A 17,684-nucleotide genomic window follows, 5' to 3' on the forward strand; every position below is an offset into this window, starting at 1 on the left:
GGGGTAGTTCCAAAGATAAAACGTCAAGAATTTTTACGAAAAGGCGTGGGTAGGTCAATTTTCAGATTTCTTGACGTTTATTAAACATCAACTAATATGTATTTTTCTTGACGTTTTAAAAATGTCAAGAAATATCTATAAAAATTTTGACGTTTTTAAAACGTCAAGAATGTTTATATATTCAACATTCTTCAAAATTTTCAAACGTCAAGTAATATGTACTTTTACTTGACATTTTAAAACCGTCAAGAAATATCTTAAAAATTCTTTATGTTTTAAAACGTCAAGAATTTTTATAAAAAGCCGGAGAAGAGTTATTTTTAAAATTTCTTGATGTTTTTTAGACGTCAAGTAAGATCGTTTTTCTTGACGTTTTAAAAACGTCAAGTGTTATTAAATATATATTTATATATATATATATATAAAAGAAAATATTTGGGTTGAATCCTTCGAAGCCCTAGACTTGTCTCTGCCGCATTCGAAAATGCCAAGTTCTCTGTGAGGATCTCTCACTTCTGCCGTGTTCACCGTCCGTCCGTCCGCATTCACCACGCCCTCTCCGAAAATGCGTACTAGATCCTTCGCTTTCAGTCGTTCACCATCCACTGAGTACGAGATCCCTAAGACTTCCGCCATCTGCCATCCCTAATACTCTGAAATCGTCATTCGTTGTCCCTCAAAATTGTCGTCCTTCTGTACGAAAAAGTCGTCCTTCTTTTGAGTCTTCATTCCCCTTTATGTCGTCCTTCTGTATTTAGAGGTTATACTTCATTCCCCTAAAACTTCCACTGGTTTCCATATTTCAAGAATTTGAAATTTTTATAGGATATTGCTAGTGGAAATTAAGTCAATTCTGTTTGCTCCCAAACTACCTCCTAATTATGCTGTCTGGTTGGGAGAAATAAAGTCTTTGTCATATTTCAAGGTAGTGTATGTTAACCAACACTTAGTGCATTTTCGTGTTTATGAGCTTATTTTAGTTAATATGTTTTTGTAGGAAAAATATGATGTCAATATGGCATATTATACGATGAAATTGTAGTCGTTTAACACAAAATTTTGAGGTTCTTTTTCAACTAATTATGCTTTATCTAATATATTTTTCCAAATCTTAAAGAAGAACTTTTGATTTCATTGGAGTTTATCATTAGAGGCATTACTATATTGGCTGCCTCTCAGTGGGCTATAGGTTTTCCAATGGTCATTTGAGACTGGTTGATAATAGCAAAAGTTAGAGCTTGAGAAGAAGGAGCGAAGAAAGTAGTGAAGACAAAAGAAGAAAGAAAGCTGAGTGAAAAACGAAAATTGACAAGGTAGAGATGTGACATGAAAATGATGATGAGAAGTGAAGGAGGCACGACACAATACTGGTACACAATAACAAAGCCTTGATAATTAAAAAAAGGATGGTGCCAAGAAAATTTAAATACAAAAAAAATGAAGGTTCTTGCAAGTGTATTGAGTGAATGGGAGAAAGAAAGGATAAAAAAGGTAGAAAGAGAGAAAGAGAAGTCAAGGGTAGAGATACATAGCTTTGTATATAGAAACTTTATGTTTATACTCCATTATACGTTGTGGAGAATATAACATCCTGATATGTCTGATTCAATTTGAATGATGCAATTATTTATTTTTCTGCAATAATTCTACTTCTAGAACCTAAATTTTGAAAGCCTACTAATTTTTCAGAATTAATTCGAGACCCCTTTTGCTCCCCTTCCTACCTACGGTTACTTTTTGCTTAAACTTTAAAAGTTGTTTGAAAATTTTTGCTGAAACTTGTAAAATTTGTTTGAAGTTCGTATATCTCTCACATATTGCAAGGTTTCTTAATTATTTTATTGAATTTCCTACATAAATGCATTCAAACATGAGTTGACATTATTGGAAAAGATCCGTCATCCTAAAGTAGTTCAGTTTTTTGGTGTCGTTACTCAGAATTTGCCTATGATGATTGTTTCTGAATACCATCCGAAGGTATGGATACATTTTCTTACCCTTTATTTTATTCTAATGAAAATTATTTCATCATGTTTCATTCCAAGCATTTCATTACATATTTTGTTCATATATGATGAATGGTGATTAGTTTTTGTATCAACTTATTCCCTCTTTCATGTATATTTCATCTTCCAGGGTGATATATATCAATTTATTCCCTCTTCAATTGATTCTTGTTTTTACTCTTGGCTTATAGGTTGCTACATGATCGTATATTAGGAGCAAAATTGTGCAATTAGTTTATAGTTAGGGAGATTTCAATAGTAAAAAGCAAAGAGAGTAAATGGTAACAAAATCATATTGTTCACATGAAATGATAAAATAATCATTACACATTTACAAGAACAGTAAATAAATTATGTGATTTTCGTGAGAAAAATGAAGAAGAAATAGCTTCTAACAAAAGTGAATATAAATTAAAGGTGAATATAAAATTGTTTAAAATATTTATTTTCAATAATTCGGAAGTTCTTTGGCTATATATAATGGAAGAGAGCCTTTCCAAGGTGTGATGTCTGGCGTCAAAAACGACGCTTAGCACAGATACGGAACCAGACACCATCTTCTTGGTGTTGTCTATGCAAAAGCCTCGAGTGGCTATGGTCTTCTTCTTCTCTGTGAGGGAAATGGTTGAAGTTGCTAGACTATTTCAATTACTATGTGAGAGGTGGCTGAATTTTATTGGACCTCTCTTCTTGGGCTTACTTTTTACAATTGTTTAACAATCTCTCTCCGAATATACCTTCGTCCCCTTAGCTGCTTCCCACTTTGGTAAAATCGCCAAAGCTTTATGTGTAAATTGCAAGAGACAGAGGAGCAAGGCAAAATAAGGTTATTGGAACAAGGCGAAAGTTATCATTGCTAGCTGCAACTTTCCTCATTCTCACCCTCCTTCAAACCATATTTTCTGCTATGTATGCATTTCCTAGCTAGCCTTCCCCCGCATATTCTATTTTAGCTTTTTTCCTCTCCAGTTTCTGTTATGTATTTTTACTGAATATTGATCTCCTTTTTGCTATCAAGATAGTATACCATACATGCATGTGTAGGACTTTTATCCCTTATATTTTATAATTTGTCTTACTACTGTTATTGACTGATATACCAATATATATGTGTAAAGTATTGATCATATAATTAATATTAAATTTATTACATTCACTCATCAATTTAAGTTTTTTAGTCAATGTATGTTCATGATTTAAAACAAATAATTCGAAGCTTTCATCCCACTTGTGAACAACGACCGAAAAAAACCTTACTTCATCCCACATCGTCGCTGTCTTTCTCTCTCGCAAATGCTCTCTGGCGACGTTCCCCTCTCTAGCAAATACTCTTCATGACTTTTCCTCTCTCTTAAAATTAAGCTCTTCGCCCACCGTTTGAAGGAACTCACCAAATTTGCAAGTAATTGAAGAATTTGTGGTCCATGAGATCGATTAAGTCCATTTATGAGTTAGTTTGATTAGATTATGTCACATATACATGTATTACAATTAAGGGACACTTGCGAAAAGGGAAAAATAAGTTATAATAATTAAGTCCATAGAACACATACTTTATTATTTGAGAAAGTGACAAAAACAAAGACCAGCTCACACATCAAGAGGTAAAATGTCACAAATGCCCTCGTTATTGATGTACATTTGATACACCTTATACACGTCTGATACACCTAATACCCTTGATACACTTGATACTTTTTACTGATACACTTGATACATTTGATAGATACAATTCATGCACTCGGTACTCATTGATACACTCGATACTTTTTGATACACACCTGAAACATCTTCATACACATAATACTTCTCGTTACACTTGATTCTTCTTGATACACTTGATACCCCTGAGGCCTTGATACACTTGATTAGTTTGATACACTTAAAGACTTCACTTATAAGTTTGATACACTTGATACACCACTAATAAACTTGTTATACTTCATTGGTACACTTAACAAATTTGATATGTTTGATGTACATGCACTACAAGAAATTTACCCTTTGTCGATGACAAATATCGTCAGTAAATCTTCAAAAACTAATCGACTTTTCTTTTGCCAACGAAATTAAGCTGTCAACACACACCGTCACATAGGTCTGTCGGAAGATCCTCTATTGATGGCAAAAAATAAACTGTCAGCAAAAATAGGAACTATTGATGAAATTGAACCATCAGTGTGCGTGTGTGTGTGCGCTCGCGTGTGCGCATGTCCACGTGTGCTTGTGTGTGTGTATGCGCACATACATGTGTACGTGAGTAGGTGTGTGTGTGTGCATTTGTGTGCGTGTTGTTTGGTGTGTGTGTGCATGTGTGCGTTTGTGTGTGTGTGCGTACGTTCGTGTGTGTGTGTGCTTGTGTGCACGCGTGTGTGTGTGCGTGTATGGGTGCACGCGCGTGCCAGTGTATGTGTGTGTGCGCGTGTGATTGTGTGTGAATAAGTTGATATTTTTTAATGTTGAGTTTCTCCCAATTTTAAAACAATAATTTAATTATCTTGATATTCAAGCCATTAATATTATTGTGAGATAAAGATAGTGAATAAGTTGATATTTTTTAATTTTGAAATTCAATTAAAGTTATTTTGATACAAAATCTATTGCTGAGATTATCAAATTCTGAAAAATAATAATTTTGTTATTTTGAAATTCAATTTGGTTATTTTGAAATTCAAATTCAATTAGGTTATTTTGAAATTAGTAAGATTAAATAAAGTTAAAGTCTTGAATCCATTAGTTGAGTCCGAGATATTAAGAAAAAAGTACGATATGAGTTTATGTATCTTTTTCAGGTAAAAAATAATTAAAAGCTGATAAATGCATAATATAAATTAATTACAACATAGAAACAAAATAATTTTAGTTGGAGAATGTGGATATTTTGGTATTTTATAAAATATTATGCACGTGCAAAAAATGTTATTTGCTAAAATTAAAAAAAAAAAATAGTTTTGCCATTTTTCAAAATGACCCATAAAAAGGTTGCTATATCTCTTATGACAGAGTGTATATCTACTGGTTCATATTCGACCTGTTTGTTGCTAATAGAATTGGATAAAATCGCATTATATTGAAATAATTACACGAATGACACTTTTAAGCCAATATTGATAGAAATTATAGTTTAATTAATGTTATTAAGTCAAATGAACATAGTTTAAAAGTCCTTCTAAACACAATTAATGTAGTTGTTTTTAAATTTTAACTCATTTATACATCTTTATGCATATGTGCGTGTGTACGTGTGCGCGTGTAGGTAGGTGTGCGTATGTGTATGTGCATGCGTTCGTGCGAGTGTCCGTGTGCATGTGTGTGTGGGTGTGTGCATGTTTGTATGTGTTTGTGCGTGCGTGTGTGTGCGGCTATTGCGTGTGTGCTTGGGTGTGTGGTGTGCTCGGCGTGCATGTTTGTGCGCGTGTGCGTATGTGTTTACGTGTGTGCGTTTGTGCATGTGTGGTGCTTGTGCGTGTGATAGTGTGTGTGCATTTGTGCGCGTTTTGCGTGTGTGCGTTTGAAATTAGTATGATTGAATAAAGTTATTAATATGTTGAATTAATTAGTTGAGTCTCGAGATATTAAGAAAAATATTATGATATGAGTTGATGTATCTATTTCAAGTAAAAGATAATTAAAAGCTGATAAATGCATAACATAAATTAATTACAATGTAGAAACGAAATAATTACAGTTGAAGAATGTTGATATTTTGGTATTTTATAAAATACCATGCACGTGCAAAAAATGCTAGTTGCTAAAATTCAAAGGAAAAAGTAGTTTTGTCATTTTTCAAAATGACCCCTAAAAACGTTGTTATGTCTCTTATGACAAAGAGTGTAGATCTACTGATCCATATTCGATTTGTTTTTTGTTGGTAAAATTGGATAAGACCGCATTATATTGAAATAATTACACGAATGACACTTTTAAGCCAATATTGATAGAAATTATAATTTAATCAATGTTATTAAGTCAAATGAACATGGTTTAAAACTCTTTCTAAACACAATTATTGTAGTTATTTTTTAATTTTAATTCATTTATACATCTTTGTGCATATGTGCGTGTGTGCGTGCGTGTGCGCGAGTGCGTACGTGTGTGCGTATGCGCGTGTCCACGTGTGCATGGGTGTGTGTGTCTACGTGTGCGTGGGTGAGTGTTCACGTGTGCGCGTTTGTGCGTGTGTGTGTGGGTGTGTGTGCGTATACACGCGTGTGCGTGTGTACCTGAGTGGGCGTGTGCGCTTTTTATGCTTTTCTTCCAATTTTAAAATAATAATTTAATTATCTTGATATTCAAGTCATTAAAATTATTTTGAGAGAAGGTTATTTTGATATAAAATCTATCGTTGAGATTCTCAAATTCTAAAAAATAATAATTTTGTAATTTTGAAATTCAATTTGGTTATTTTGAAATTCAAATTCAATTAGGTTATTTTGAAATTAGTAAGATTGAATAATGTTATTAAAATGTTGAATCAATTAGTTGAGTCCCGAGATTTTAAGAGAAAAGTTATGATATGAGTTGATGTATCTATTTCAAGTAAAAATTAATTAAAAGTTGATAAATACATAACATAAATTAATTATAACGTAAAAACAAAATAATTATAGTTGGAGAAGGTGAATATTTTGGTATTTTATAAAATACCATGCACGTGCAAAAAATGTTGTTTGCTAAAATTGAAAAGAAAAAGTAGTTTTGCCATTTTTCAAATTGACCCCTAAAAACGTTGGATTTTTGTGTATTCCCTTGGGCTTTCTTGTTCAATATTTAGTCAAATTGCAGTATACATAAAATTTATGTTTGTTACGTCACAAGATTTCATTCACTATTTGTGTCTGTATTATTTTATATTTTATACAGGAGACTCCGTTTGAGTGTTGAGCTAGTAATGGGAGGGACTACCGTTGACCCCAAAATTACAAGGTTTCATGTTGCTTACTGGATCATTAATGATTCGTCTCTATCTTTGGCTCAGCGAGTGGTGGAGTTGGAAGCCCCTGAAAGTGTAGATTTAGACTCTCTACCGTTGTCAAGAGCTGTTAAGTATGCAAAAATGGCCTTGAGAAATCCTATAAACTCTCTGAACAAGAGACATTCTAGTGTAAGAAGAAATGCTCAAGTCCTTGAAGAAATTGAGGACACAACTCCAATTCCTAGCATGCTTTCTCCCTAAGACTATGCTGGTCCTAGTCGGGGAGTGGCATTTACATCCCAGAAAGACACACATGTATCACCTCGTGTTGGCACTTCCATTGCAATGCACAACTCTGACATATATAGTGCCGACATTTCCTTCCTTAAGCTTGAAAAAAGGTGATTTGATGTCCATAAAAAATTAACTGAGCAGTTAGATATTTTCTAATACGCATCTCACGTAATTTGATGCTCATTGATACTGCATTACTGTGTCAGGAACGTGTTGATGTAAAATCTTTCAGTTTTGATGGATCTTATTACAAGTTTTCAACTCTTCTTAGCACGACTTCTGACAGAACAAAGGTTTTATATATCTTTACACGATCGCATATCACATATGAACGATCGCATATCCCATCTGAAATATCGATCACCCCTGGTAAAACAACCGTTTAGATATTCTACACGATTGTTTGCTTAAGGATACACGATCATTTTGTAACTATTTTTTTTATTATCCTTTTTTCTTTCTATACTAGAATCAGAATCAATTGTTTGATGATATTAACAACATGTATGATGATCTTCGTGATGATTCTAGTCATCACAATCTGGACAAGAATGATGACCATCAAAATAACAAACATGTGATCATCCATGAGAATTCATCTGTTCAAGAGCCACATCTTCAAGAATCTACTGTAGAAACTCAACTGTTAGTGTTTAATTCATTAGTTACTGCTTTATATTGTTTAAAATTGCTTAGATTATAAATAAACAACAATAATTTTTTTTTTTTCTGTGTAGGGAACAAAAATGAACAACGCCTCAACATCAAGAGCAGTCAGGCAGTGATATTAGCATATATGGCAGAGATGCACATTTGATATTAGCTATAAGTAATATAGCAGAAAATATGGAAGGTCATACTCAAACAGAAAAGGGACTGCTAGAAATGATTGAAAATCTTCCGTTGGTAAGCCAACCACTTCCACTTTGTGAGATGCTACCATTAACTACTGTCAAAGGTCTTGCATTAGTTTAATTGGTATGTGTGCCCTAAAGGGATAAAAGCTCTTGGCAGTGAAAGACTTTACAAAACCATTCATCAATTTTAATTTGAAAATTCCAAAATACAAGTACATTGACAATATTTAGAATCAAAGTTCTAAATAAAGAACTAAATATGCTTTTAAATTAAAAGATACATAGAACTTACTCTTGTTGACGTCTCTGAATCTATAATCCACCGAATTGGGACACCACCCGTTAGAGACCTTCCTATCTTCGAAGATGAGATTGGTTTGTGGAAAACAATTGGAATGAAAAAAAAATTAGAGAGAAACTATGTAACACCCCCAATATCAAGGTATTTCTCTCAAGCTAAATTTTTTAAATTTTATTAAGATTTTAAGGAATTTGGTTGTGGTGTGGATTTAGCAGGAAGTGAAGGGGGCTTTTATGAAAAAATATAATACTAAAGGTTAAATAATAATAATATATAATAATAATAGAATTAATGTTATTATTAATTTAAATATCAATTCTTTATTGATTCACGTGCAACCATCTCTTTCTCCTTCACTCTTCCTCTTCCCCGTGTCCACTGCCGCTTGCTCCCTTAGCCATTTTATATTACTCTTGGGACGTCAACCGGCCACGCCGTCATTGATCGCTTCGTCTCCGTTGAAGCTGAAGCACCGTTCGTCGTGAGTTCGAACTCTCGGCATCGCGTCTCACCTATGTTTTCCAGCCAAGCTGTGATTCATTCGCGCGTAGCTCCTTCGACGTTCGCGCCACCACATTCTGCTCCAGGTGATGAGTAACGTCACCGATTGACCTATCATCTCACCGGCGTTGTTACTTAGTTGAAGCAGCCGTCGACCAGACCTGAGCCCGTCGCGTCTGTTGAAGTGCCATCGCGCGGCTCTTCACCTTCCAGCCATGGGTTGTAAGCTGAAGTTTGTTTTTCGTTTGTTGATTAGATCTGATCTATTACACGCGTCGATTCTAGTTATTCGAAGTTGTTGCCCCCATTTTACTCTAATTTTTGGGATTTTTGTGGTAAGTTGTATTGGTGAGTGTGGTGGTTTTACATTGTAATTATCCTTGGGTTGTAGTTTTGGATAATTAGTTCAATTGTTAATTGATTCTTGAAGGTAGCATTTGAGTTCTTTGGATTCACAACTAAATTGTAGATTTGTTGGAGTTCGATTCGCCAATACTTTGGTAAGCTAGAATTTACATTGAGGAAATTAAATGAAAGAAAGTATTGTGAAAGTAATTGAGTTCCATATTCTTATTATTAGGTTTCCTTCGTTCGAGAAATTTGAGTAACATTAAAGTAAGGGGTTTCTATTACTGGACTCTTTGAAAGTTTTGAAATGTGTTGACTGTTTGGATCTCTGGACTCTTTGAAAGTAGATATGATGACAAATGTATATTATGCCAGACTGGTATAGAAGTAGATACGATGGATAATGTATTTGTAAACTGAGAAAGGTGTTATGTATATATATATATCTTGACTGTCTGGTGTGTTGTTATAGTATCAACTGATTTTGTGATAGATTGAATAGATTGAACGTAAGTGTGTTAAGTTGGATTGATGATATGATGGAGTAGTTTGACTATACTAGGAATGGATTGATTAAATGTTTATAACAGACTAAGGGAAAATTGTTAGCTTTGTCGATTGGGTAGTGTGCCTTGAAGGTGTCCTACGGGATCACCACCTGTTGTGTATTCTTCGAGAGCACTAGAATGACATGTGCATTCTTCGAGAGCAATAGACTGACATGTGCATTCTTCGAGAGCACTAGACTGACATGTGCTTTCTGCAGAGCACTAGACTAATATTTGTGTCCTTTAGGGCATTGGACTGATTATGTGTATTCCTACATGATCACAAGACTTTTAAAGTGCAGGGCACCTCCAATAGGAAGTTAACAATTTTATTTTTCTTCTAACAGGATCAGTAGTGAGTCTCTTAGTGGGTATGTTTATACTCACCCTTTTATGTTTAATCTTTTTCCGCGAAACTGCCATAAGGAAATGTCCTTCAAATTGCTTCTACTTTATATTTTTTTTATTTTGGTTTTCTTTAGTAATTGACACTGTTTTGGGTTTCATGATTGAACGACTTTTATGTTCTTGAACTTTCTTTATTATCGATACTTTTACACTTTCAAAATTTTATTTGAAATAGAGCCCGAATAAAAACTCTTTAATGTTGTTAAAAAATATATTTTTTAAATTATAAAGTCTTATGGTTAAAGGACGAATCTAGTCTTAAAGTAATAACTTCAGCTTAATTCGAAAAATTAGGTCGTTACAATCTATTTTGCAGAAAAGAAAATCATCGATTTTATTTTGGTTAAGAAAAGATGTTTTTCTTCTACATATTTATAACTCTCTTTCTTTCATTGAGTAGGAGACGGGGTAGGAGAAAATCATAGGATTCTATTAACTTAAAAATTATTAAATTAATAGAAGTTTCAAATCAACTAACTAATTAACCATTAATCAATTAGTTAATAATTAATTAAATCATATTAATTAATATTTCATTTAAATCTTATTGAATGAATATCTCTCCAATACCTTATAGTTTTATATTAATTTAATTAAATCAAATTTAATTAAATAATATTAAACTAAACTATTAATTAATTCTTCAATTAATTAATAACTAAATTAAATATTTTATATTTAACTTAAGTTAAATTTGAATCATATTCAAATATAACTTTATCTCATAATTAATAATTTTAATATGAAACAAATCCACATTAAATTAATATTTGAACTCATTCAAATATTTTATCTCTCATAAATTAATTTTGAACTTTATCTAAAATTAAATTTATATAATAAAGTTTCATTAACATATAAACTTTATATTATAATATATCACTATATATTATACTAATTATACTAATTTCCAAAGTAAATTTGAATATTTCAAATTAGAACCAATATAAATAAATCACATTATCATTTTGTATCATCCATTACTTTGTATTCAGTCATACTAATTGGATCAACCTAATACATAAAACAAATATAGAAAAATAAATCACATTATCATTTTGTATCATCCATTACTTTGTATTCAGTCATACTAATTGGATAAACCTAATACATAAAACAAATATAGAAAAATTAAAAAAAAAAAAAGCATGCGCAAATAGAGACAAATAGACATTGATGATAGTTATCTATCTCTATCTATCTGAAACAAGCACACATAAATTGTTATATTTCTCTATCGGATGGACAAAAATAGCAGTCTATTTATATCTACCTGAGATACAAACATTAAAAAAAAAAAAAACCTTACCAATAAAATTCTTGACTTTTCATGTTATTCTAAATGCAACGCGTTCTCAGCCCAAGAAGTCAAACAACTGTTCATTGTAAAAGTAGCTTTACTTCTTTCATCAAACCACTTTTGCAATACATCTCTAATTGAACTAAGCATGGTAGCTACAGGTGGTTCTCTAAGATCTTTAAAAACTAAATTTACACTGTCTACACAATTTGATGTCATTGTTCGCACGAGATTTCCGAAGAAATTTAATTCGTGGACTTGAACTTGGAGTTGATGTTGTATTTTTGTTGATTTGATGCGATGCGGTTCAATCTCTAGAATTTGATCCTCTGATTCTCTCTCAACTGGATGCTTCAGCTTGATTTGGAGGAAGCGAAGCATGTGATGTTCTTGAAGTTGGAGCCTTGGAAGAAAGCTTGTATAGCTTGTATCTTTAAAGAAGCTTCAATCTTCGAGGATGGTCGACTTTAGGAGTTAGGGAGTCTTCTAGCTCTTGGAAGAATTCTCTCTTGATCTTCTAGAGTCAAAATTTTCCAACCTCTACAAATGAGGAGAATTCCTCTATTTATAGAGTTCACTGGTGGGCTTTATGGGTTTGAATCTGGTTGGTCTATGGACCAAACCCATGGGCTCAACCATATGGACTTAGGTTATATTTAGTCTTTGGGCTCAATTAAGCTTATTTTTTGGCTTAATTGAACTTAGTCCAAGTAAATAATATTTAATTGAACTAAAATGATTAACTTAATCCAACGATTAATATGAAAATGTGGCATTATTAGAATGACCAATTTATTTATTTTACCTCTTTAATTTGGAGCATGTGTCAATTTTAATTAGTCCCAAATTTAATTATTTGTACTTTTCATCATTAACTTAATAAATGATGTGTCAACTTGTGATTGGTCTCAAAATTTCTTATTCAACAAATGCCCCCTTTTCGAGATTTATGCACGTATATGGGTGAATGAATCTCGGAAAAGATAAATTTGAAGTCAAAGTACGAGCCTTTTTTTTTTTTTACTCAATTCAGCATATCAAATTAATCAAACTATGAATTTAGTATGTGAGTTTGATTTAAATTTAAAATAAGGGTTGGAATATGGCCAAACCTTAAAAAAAATTCAAAGTTTTATTTCCCACTTAATTTTATTTGAGGGAAAAAAAAATTTAATATGATGATTTTTTTTTTAAGTAAAATTTGGAATATAACCAAAATTTTAATTTTGAAATAAGGATAAGGTTTCTACCGTACCTTAATTTATCTTGGGGATGCATAAGAATTTGGAATGACCAATTTTAATTTGAGATGAAAAAATCAGGTCCTCAATCTTAGGTAAAGTTGGATTTATGGCTCCGATTTAAATTCATGATAAAAAGGAGGTCATATATGCAAGTTAATTTAACTTGAATTTTGAAATTGAGAATATTTATATATATATATATATATTTAAAAATGTTGAAATTTTTAAATATTTTAAATATCTCAATAAAAGTTAAACTTGAGATTTATCCAAAAAAAAAAAAATAATTTAAAATAAAATAAGATAATTGGATTATCTTTTCTTTATATATATATATTTCCTATTCCTTTTAGGAATTGGATTTGTTTTTTTAAAAAAATAATTAAATATCATTCCTAATCCTTTTAGGAATTGGATTTGTTGGGCTTATAAATAGACTCATACCCTACTCACTTATACCTCATCCAACGCTTATTCCTCATCCAATCAGTAGAAAGGTATAGAAAACTTTTCTTCTCCCTTTCTCTTTTTTTCTATTTTTTTGTGTGTGTGTTTTCTTTTTATTTGTGTGTGTGTTTTTTTTATTATGTTTTGTTTTGTTTTTTTTGTTTTTTTGTTTTTTTTGTGTTGTTCTTTTTTTGTTTTTGTTTTGTTTTTGTTTTGTTTTTTTTTTTTTTTTGCAGGAATGACTTTGTCGGGCTTCTTCTAGGAACGATCGGGCTTCTGCCGTCAGATCTATCGCCCTAGTAGGACAGATCGGTTCTGTCATCGTTGGGCTTCGATCTTCGTTTGCAGAAATGACTTTGTTGAGCTTCTTCTAGGGATGATCGGGCTTTTGCCGTCAGATCTATCGCCCTAGTGGGAGAGATCGACTCTGTCATCGTCGGGCTTCGATCTTCGTTTGCAGAAATGACTTTGTTGAGCTTCTTCTAGGGACGATCGGGCTTTTGCAGTCAGATCTATCGCCCTAGTAGGAGAGATCGACTCTGTCATCATCGAGCTTCAATCTTCGTTTGCAGAAATGACTTTGTTGAGCTTCTTCTAGGGACGATCGGGCTTTTGCCGTCAGATCTATCGCCCTAGTAGGAGAGATCGACTCTGTCATCGTCGGGCTTCGATCTTCGTTTGCAGAAATGACTTTGTTGAGCTTCTTCTAGGGACGATCGGGCTTTTGCTGTCAGATCTATCGCCCTAGTAGGAGAGATCGACTCTGTCATCGTCGGGCTTCGATCTTCGTTTGCAGAAATGACTTTGTTGAGCTTCTTCTAGGGACGATCGGGCTTTTGCCGTCAGATCTATCGCTCTAGTAGGAGAGATCGACTCTGTCATCGTCGGGCTTCAATCTTCGTTTGCAGAAATGACTTTGTTGAGCTTCTTCTAGGGACGATCGGGCTTTTGCCGTCAGATCTATCGCCCTAGTAGGAGAGATCGACTCTGTCATCGTCGGGCTTCAATCTTCATTTGCTTTTTCTTCCCCCTTTTTTTTTTCTTCTTTCTTTCTTTCTTTTTTTTTTTTTTCTTTTCTTTTGTTTTTTTGGTTTTGGTTTTTTTCTATTTCTTCTTCTTCTTCTTATTATTATTATTTTGCAGGAACTCTTCTTTTCATCATGGTGCACTTCACTGAGTATTCTGACTCGACCAAAAGGTGTTTAATTATCCTGAAGGACGTAGATCAATCTTTAGAGGAAGGGATCATTCTTCCTGTGAGAGAGGGGACATATGAGAATATTATGGACTCCCAAATACCCGAGGACAATTTTATCTTTTTGCCTAAATGGTCCAAGGAACGGTTTGTAAATCCAAATTCATCTTTAAAATCTTGGTTTCTGGAGTTTTCGATTCACAACAAGCCTCCAAATGAGGATCCAGAATCAACGTTGGGTCGTCGAATTATAAACGACCCAAAAATTCGTTGGGGAAATGTGCTCAAGGTACATGGAGAATTTTACTATCTTCCTCATTATTGGGAGTGGTTAGAGCTCGTTGTTGCTAGAAATACGGCAGTACTCAAGCGAGCCTCCCTATTTAATGCTGTGATGGCTTCCCTATATACATATGATCGCAACAGTGACATTGATCGGGCTTTCTGCGAGGCATGGTGTCCTTCAACAAACACTCTTCACACCTCAGCTGGTGAGATGTCCATCTCCTTATGGGACTTATGGATACTAGGAGGACTCCGATTAAAGGTAGATTTTATGAAGAAAGCATTCCTTGCCACCAAGACTTAATAGGATCACCTGATGTATGTCCAAGAAGTTGTGAGCATTTATTTGCAGCCTATTACCGCATTGTTTCTCAACGCATGGATCACTCTCAAATCACTGTAAGTGAATGGATCTCTTTTTGGGTTACACGATCTGAGGTAAAGTGTTCGAAACCGCCTCCTCGAAAGCCTAAAAAGACTTCTCGCCCTCGCTCAACTCATAATCCAGATGGAATTCCCATCAGACGTCCTGACTGGTCTAAAGCTGAACTCAAAGTGTTCCTTGACTTAAGTGTCACTGATGATCACAGGGACAAAACCTATCTAGCGGCATTTCTCTCTTGTTGGCTATGTGTGTTTGTGTTCCATGATAAGCAACTTTCCCTTCGTCCGGAGGTTTTTAAGGTTGCTAGCCTCATGGCGGAAGGCTACACATTTAGCCTTGCGTCCCTGTTTTAGCTAATATTTATAGTGGCCTACGCCAAGTTCATGATTCTACTTCATCACTTGGTTATTCAAATGCCTGTTTTCCTCTTCACTATGTCCATGGGTGGCTTGCTCTTTACTTCAACACTCATTATAAAGCCCCTAGGAGTCTTAGGGGTCCTCGCATGGTTGAATTTTCTGGTGAAGGTGGGGCCAAATATTATACTAATCTTGAGGCTCGAACACATATCCACAAGGGAAAGTATGTGTCATGGCATGCGTGTCTTCCAACAAAGAATAAGGACGAACTCTTAACGGATGATGGAGAGTTAATTAGTTGGAATGCTTCATTTTTCATAAGCATTCGCTCTTGTTTTCTATCCTCGCAATGTGGATCCTCCACAGTTATTGAGCCTTATAGTCCTTGTCGCTTTAGCCGACAATTTGGATTTTATCAAGACGTGCCATATGACTTAGGTGAAGAAATTCCCGAAGCCAATTTTTTTAACGTACGATATTGTTGGATGATTTGTATTCGCGAGAATACACTTTCCCAAGTATATCTTCCTGTGTCTGCCCCTAATCCAGACACACATGTTACCTCTCATTATAAAGTCTGGTGGCTTGCAAAACACGGTGATTACCTCCAAGAAGGAGTACAACATTTGATAGATCGTCCTACTCCCCCTCACATCAAATCCAAAACCACAAAAAAGATTGAACATAATTTTGGTAGTGGAAATCAGAAGATATGCTCCGATGAAACTGATGAACGACTTGTTGAGAAAATTGAGGGAGGGACAAAACGCTTGGTGGATAATTTGTCTCTTTCTACACGATTTAAACATCTTATTAAAGGTGGTATTGACAATGTGGGTAAGGACAACCGCTTATCGATAGCTACCAAGCATCCTTCTAAACGTATTGAGGACAGTCAAAGCAGCAATGATGATCGCCATTGGAAGAGACCCAAGAAGCCCAACAAACAGTCGATCGATGATGAAGAGTCTCCTATTCGGGTCCCTGATGCTGCACAATTCTTCGATGTCCCTTCCCCATGGTTTCTTTTCGTCTCCCTTTTTATTTATTTATTTATTGTATTTTCTCTCCTTTACTACTCTTATTTCTTGTTGTTAATATTATTTTCCAGTCTTCTTTAGGTGATCACGACCTACACATCGAAGATACCCTAGAGTCGATGCCGAATCTAGAAGACTGTAACATTGTACTGCCGAATCTAGAAGACTGTAACATTGTACTTTCTTATAATGGAAACTCTAAGGAACCTATAGGCGCAAATATTGTGTCTGCTTGTCCTCCTGTGATCAAGGGACCTCCTCAAAAAGTGGAAGGCACGGAGCCTATTACAGTTTCTGAGATTTCTCATTTTTGTGCTGACAGCTTAATTTCTGACCTCCGACGACAGGCTGCCATAACCTTATGGGAAAACCTACGACAGAAGATCATTCGTACCCCTTTTGAACGACTGAGTAGTCTTGAACCAGAAATGCATAAGATCTTTGATGCGATTGCGACTTGCGGCAGCGACAACCTTATTGTTTTGAGGGAGCTTGTGAATGGTTACTTCCAAGGTGTCGAGAACCATAATCAAATACATTCCTCATTTCTACTCCAATCAACTAAGGATGTTCAGCTAACGGAGGCAAAAGGTTTTGTGAAGACTCTGCGAGTTGATGAGAATCGTATATTGGCAGAGACCAACACTGCTAAACGTTGTCTTACACGACTGTCCGCCAAGGAGGCTAAACTAGAGGCAAAACTAAAGATGGTGCGGGCTGAGTCTGCTAAATTTTCTGGAATAATTTTTAAGAACGACCTGGAGCTGAAGCTGAAGCAACATGAGATTTCAAAGACTTGTGAGGAAATTGACAAACTCGAATGTGCCCGATCGTTGGAGATATTGATGCTAAAATGCTATCAACACTTCGTGAATCTTTAGAAAGCACACTAGAGGAGCTGAAGAACTTTAAATGGACTCCATGATTCTCTGCTTTCTCTTATTTATCTACTTATACCTTTTTAATTTTTTTTTTGCTAGAAGTTTATAATAATAAAAAATTATTCTTTCATTGTTCACTCCTCATCATATTTTCTATTAAGTGTAATTTGTCTTTCTTCCTTTTTTTTTATTGGACTGAACTTAAGTTTCCTTCAAGCTGCCTACGTACCCTTTATAATATAGGGATCAAGTCATAACGTAGTTCAACTTTTTTTTGCTGGACTGGGCTTAAGGTTTTCCTTAAGCTGCCTACGTACAATTTATAATATAGGGATCAAGTCATAACGTAGTTCAACTTTTTTTTTTTTTT

General features: G+C 34.3%; 1 protein-coding gene across 1 annotated transcript; it reads left to right on the plus strand.

The window, feature by feature from the left end:
• The first annotated feature begins 15,356 nt into the window (after window positions 1-15,356).
• Window positions 15,357-17,314, plus strand: LOC105434487. The gene is made up of 2 exons (XM_031889555.1): window positions 15,357-16,373; window positions 16,505-17,314. Exons 1-2 carry the CDS (start codon window positions 15,540-15,542, stop codon window positions 17,312-17,314), a joined length of 1,644 nt encoding a protein of 547 aa, XP_031745415.1. The 5' UTR covers window positions 15,357-15,539.
• Window positions 17,315-17,684: the final 370 nt, after the last annotated feature.

This window comes from Cucumis sativus, unplaced genomic scaffold (genome assembly GCF_000004075.3).
Source record: "Cucumis sativus cultivar 9930 unplaced genomic scaffold, Cucumber_9930_V3 scaffold128, whole genome shotgun sequence".
Classification (NCBI taxonomy): domain Eukaryota; kingdom Viridiplantae; phylum Streptophyta; class Magnoliopsida; order Cucurbitales; family Cucurbitaceae; genus Cucumis; species Cucumis sativus.

Bases quoted from the DNA above. Each gene is read 5' to 3' on its own strand.
- LOC105434487 (XM_031889555.1), top strand. From the start codon at position 15,540: ATGGTTGAATTTTCTGGTGAAGGTGGGGCCAAATATTATACTAATCTT. The intron at 16,374-16,504 runs GTCCCTGATGCT...ATTATTTTCCAG, and splicing joins ATGAAGAGTCTCCTATTCGG to TCTTCTTTAGGTGATCACGA.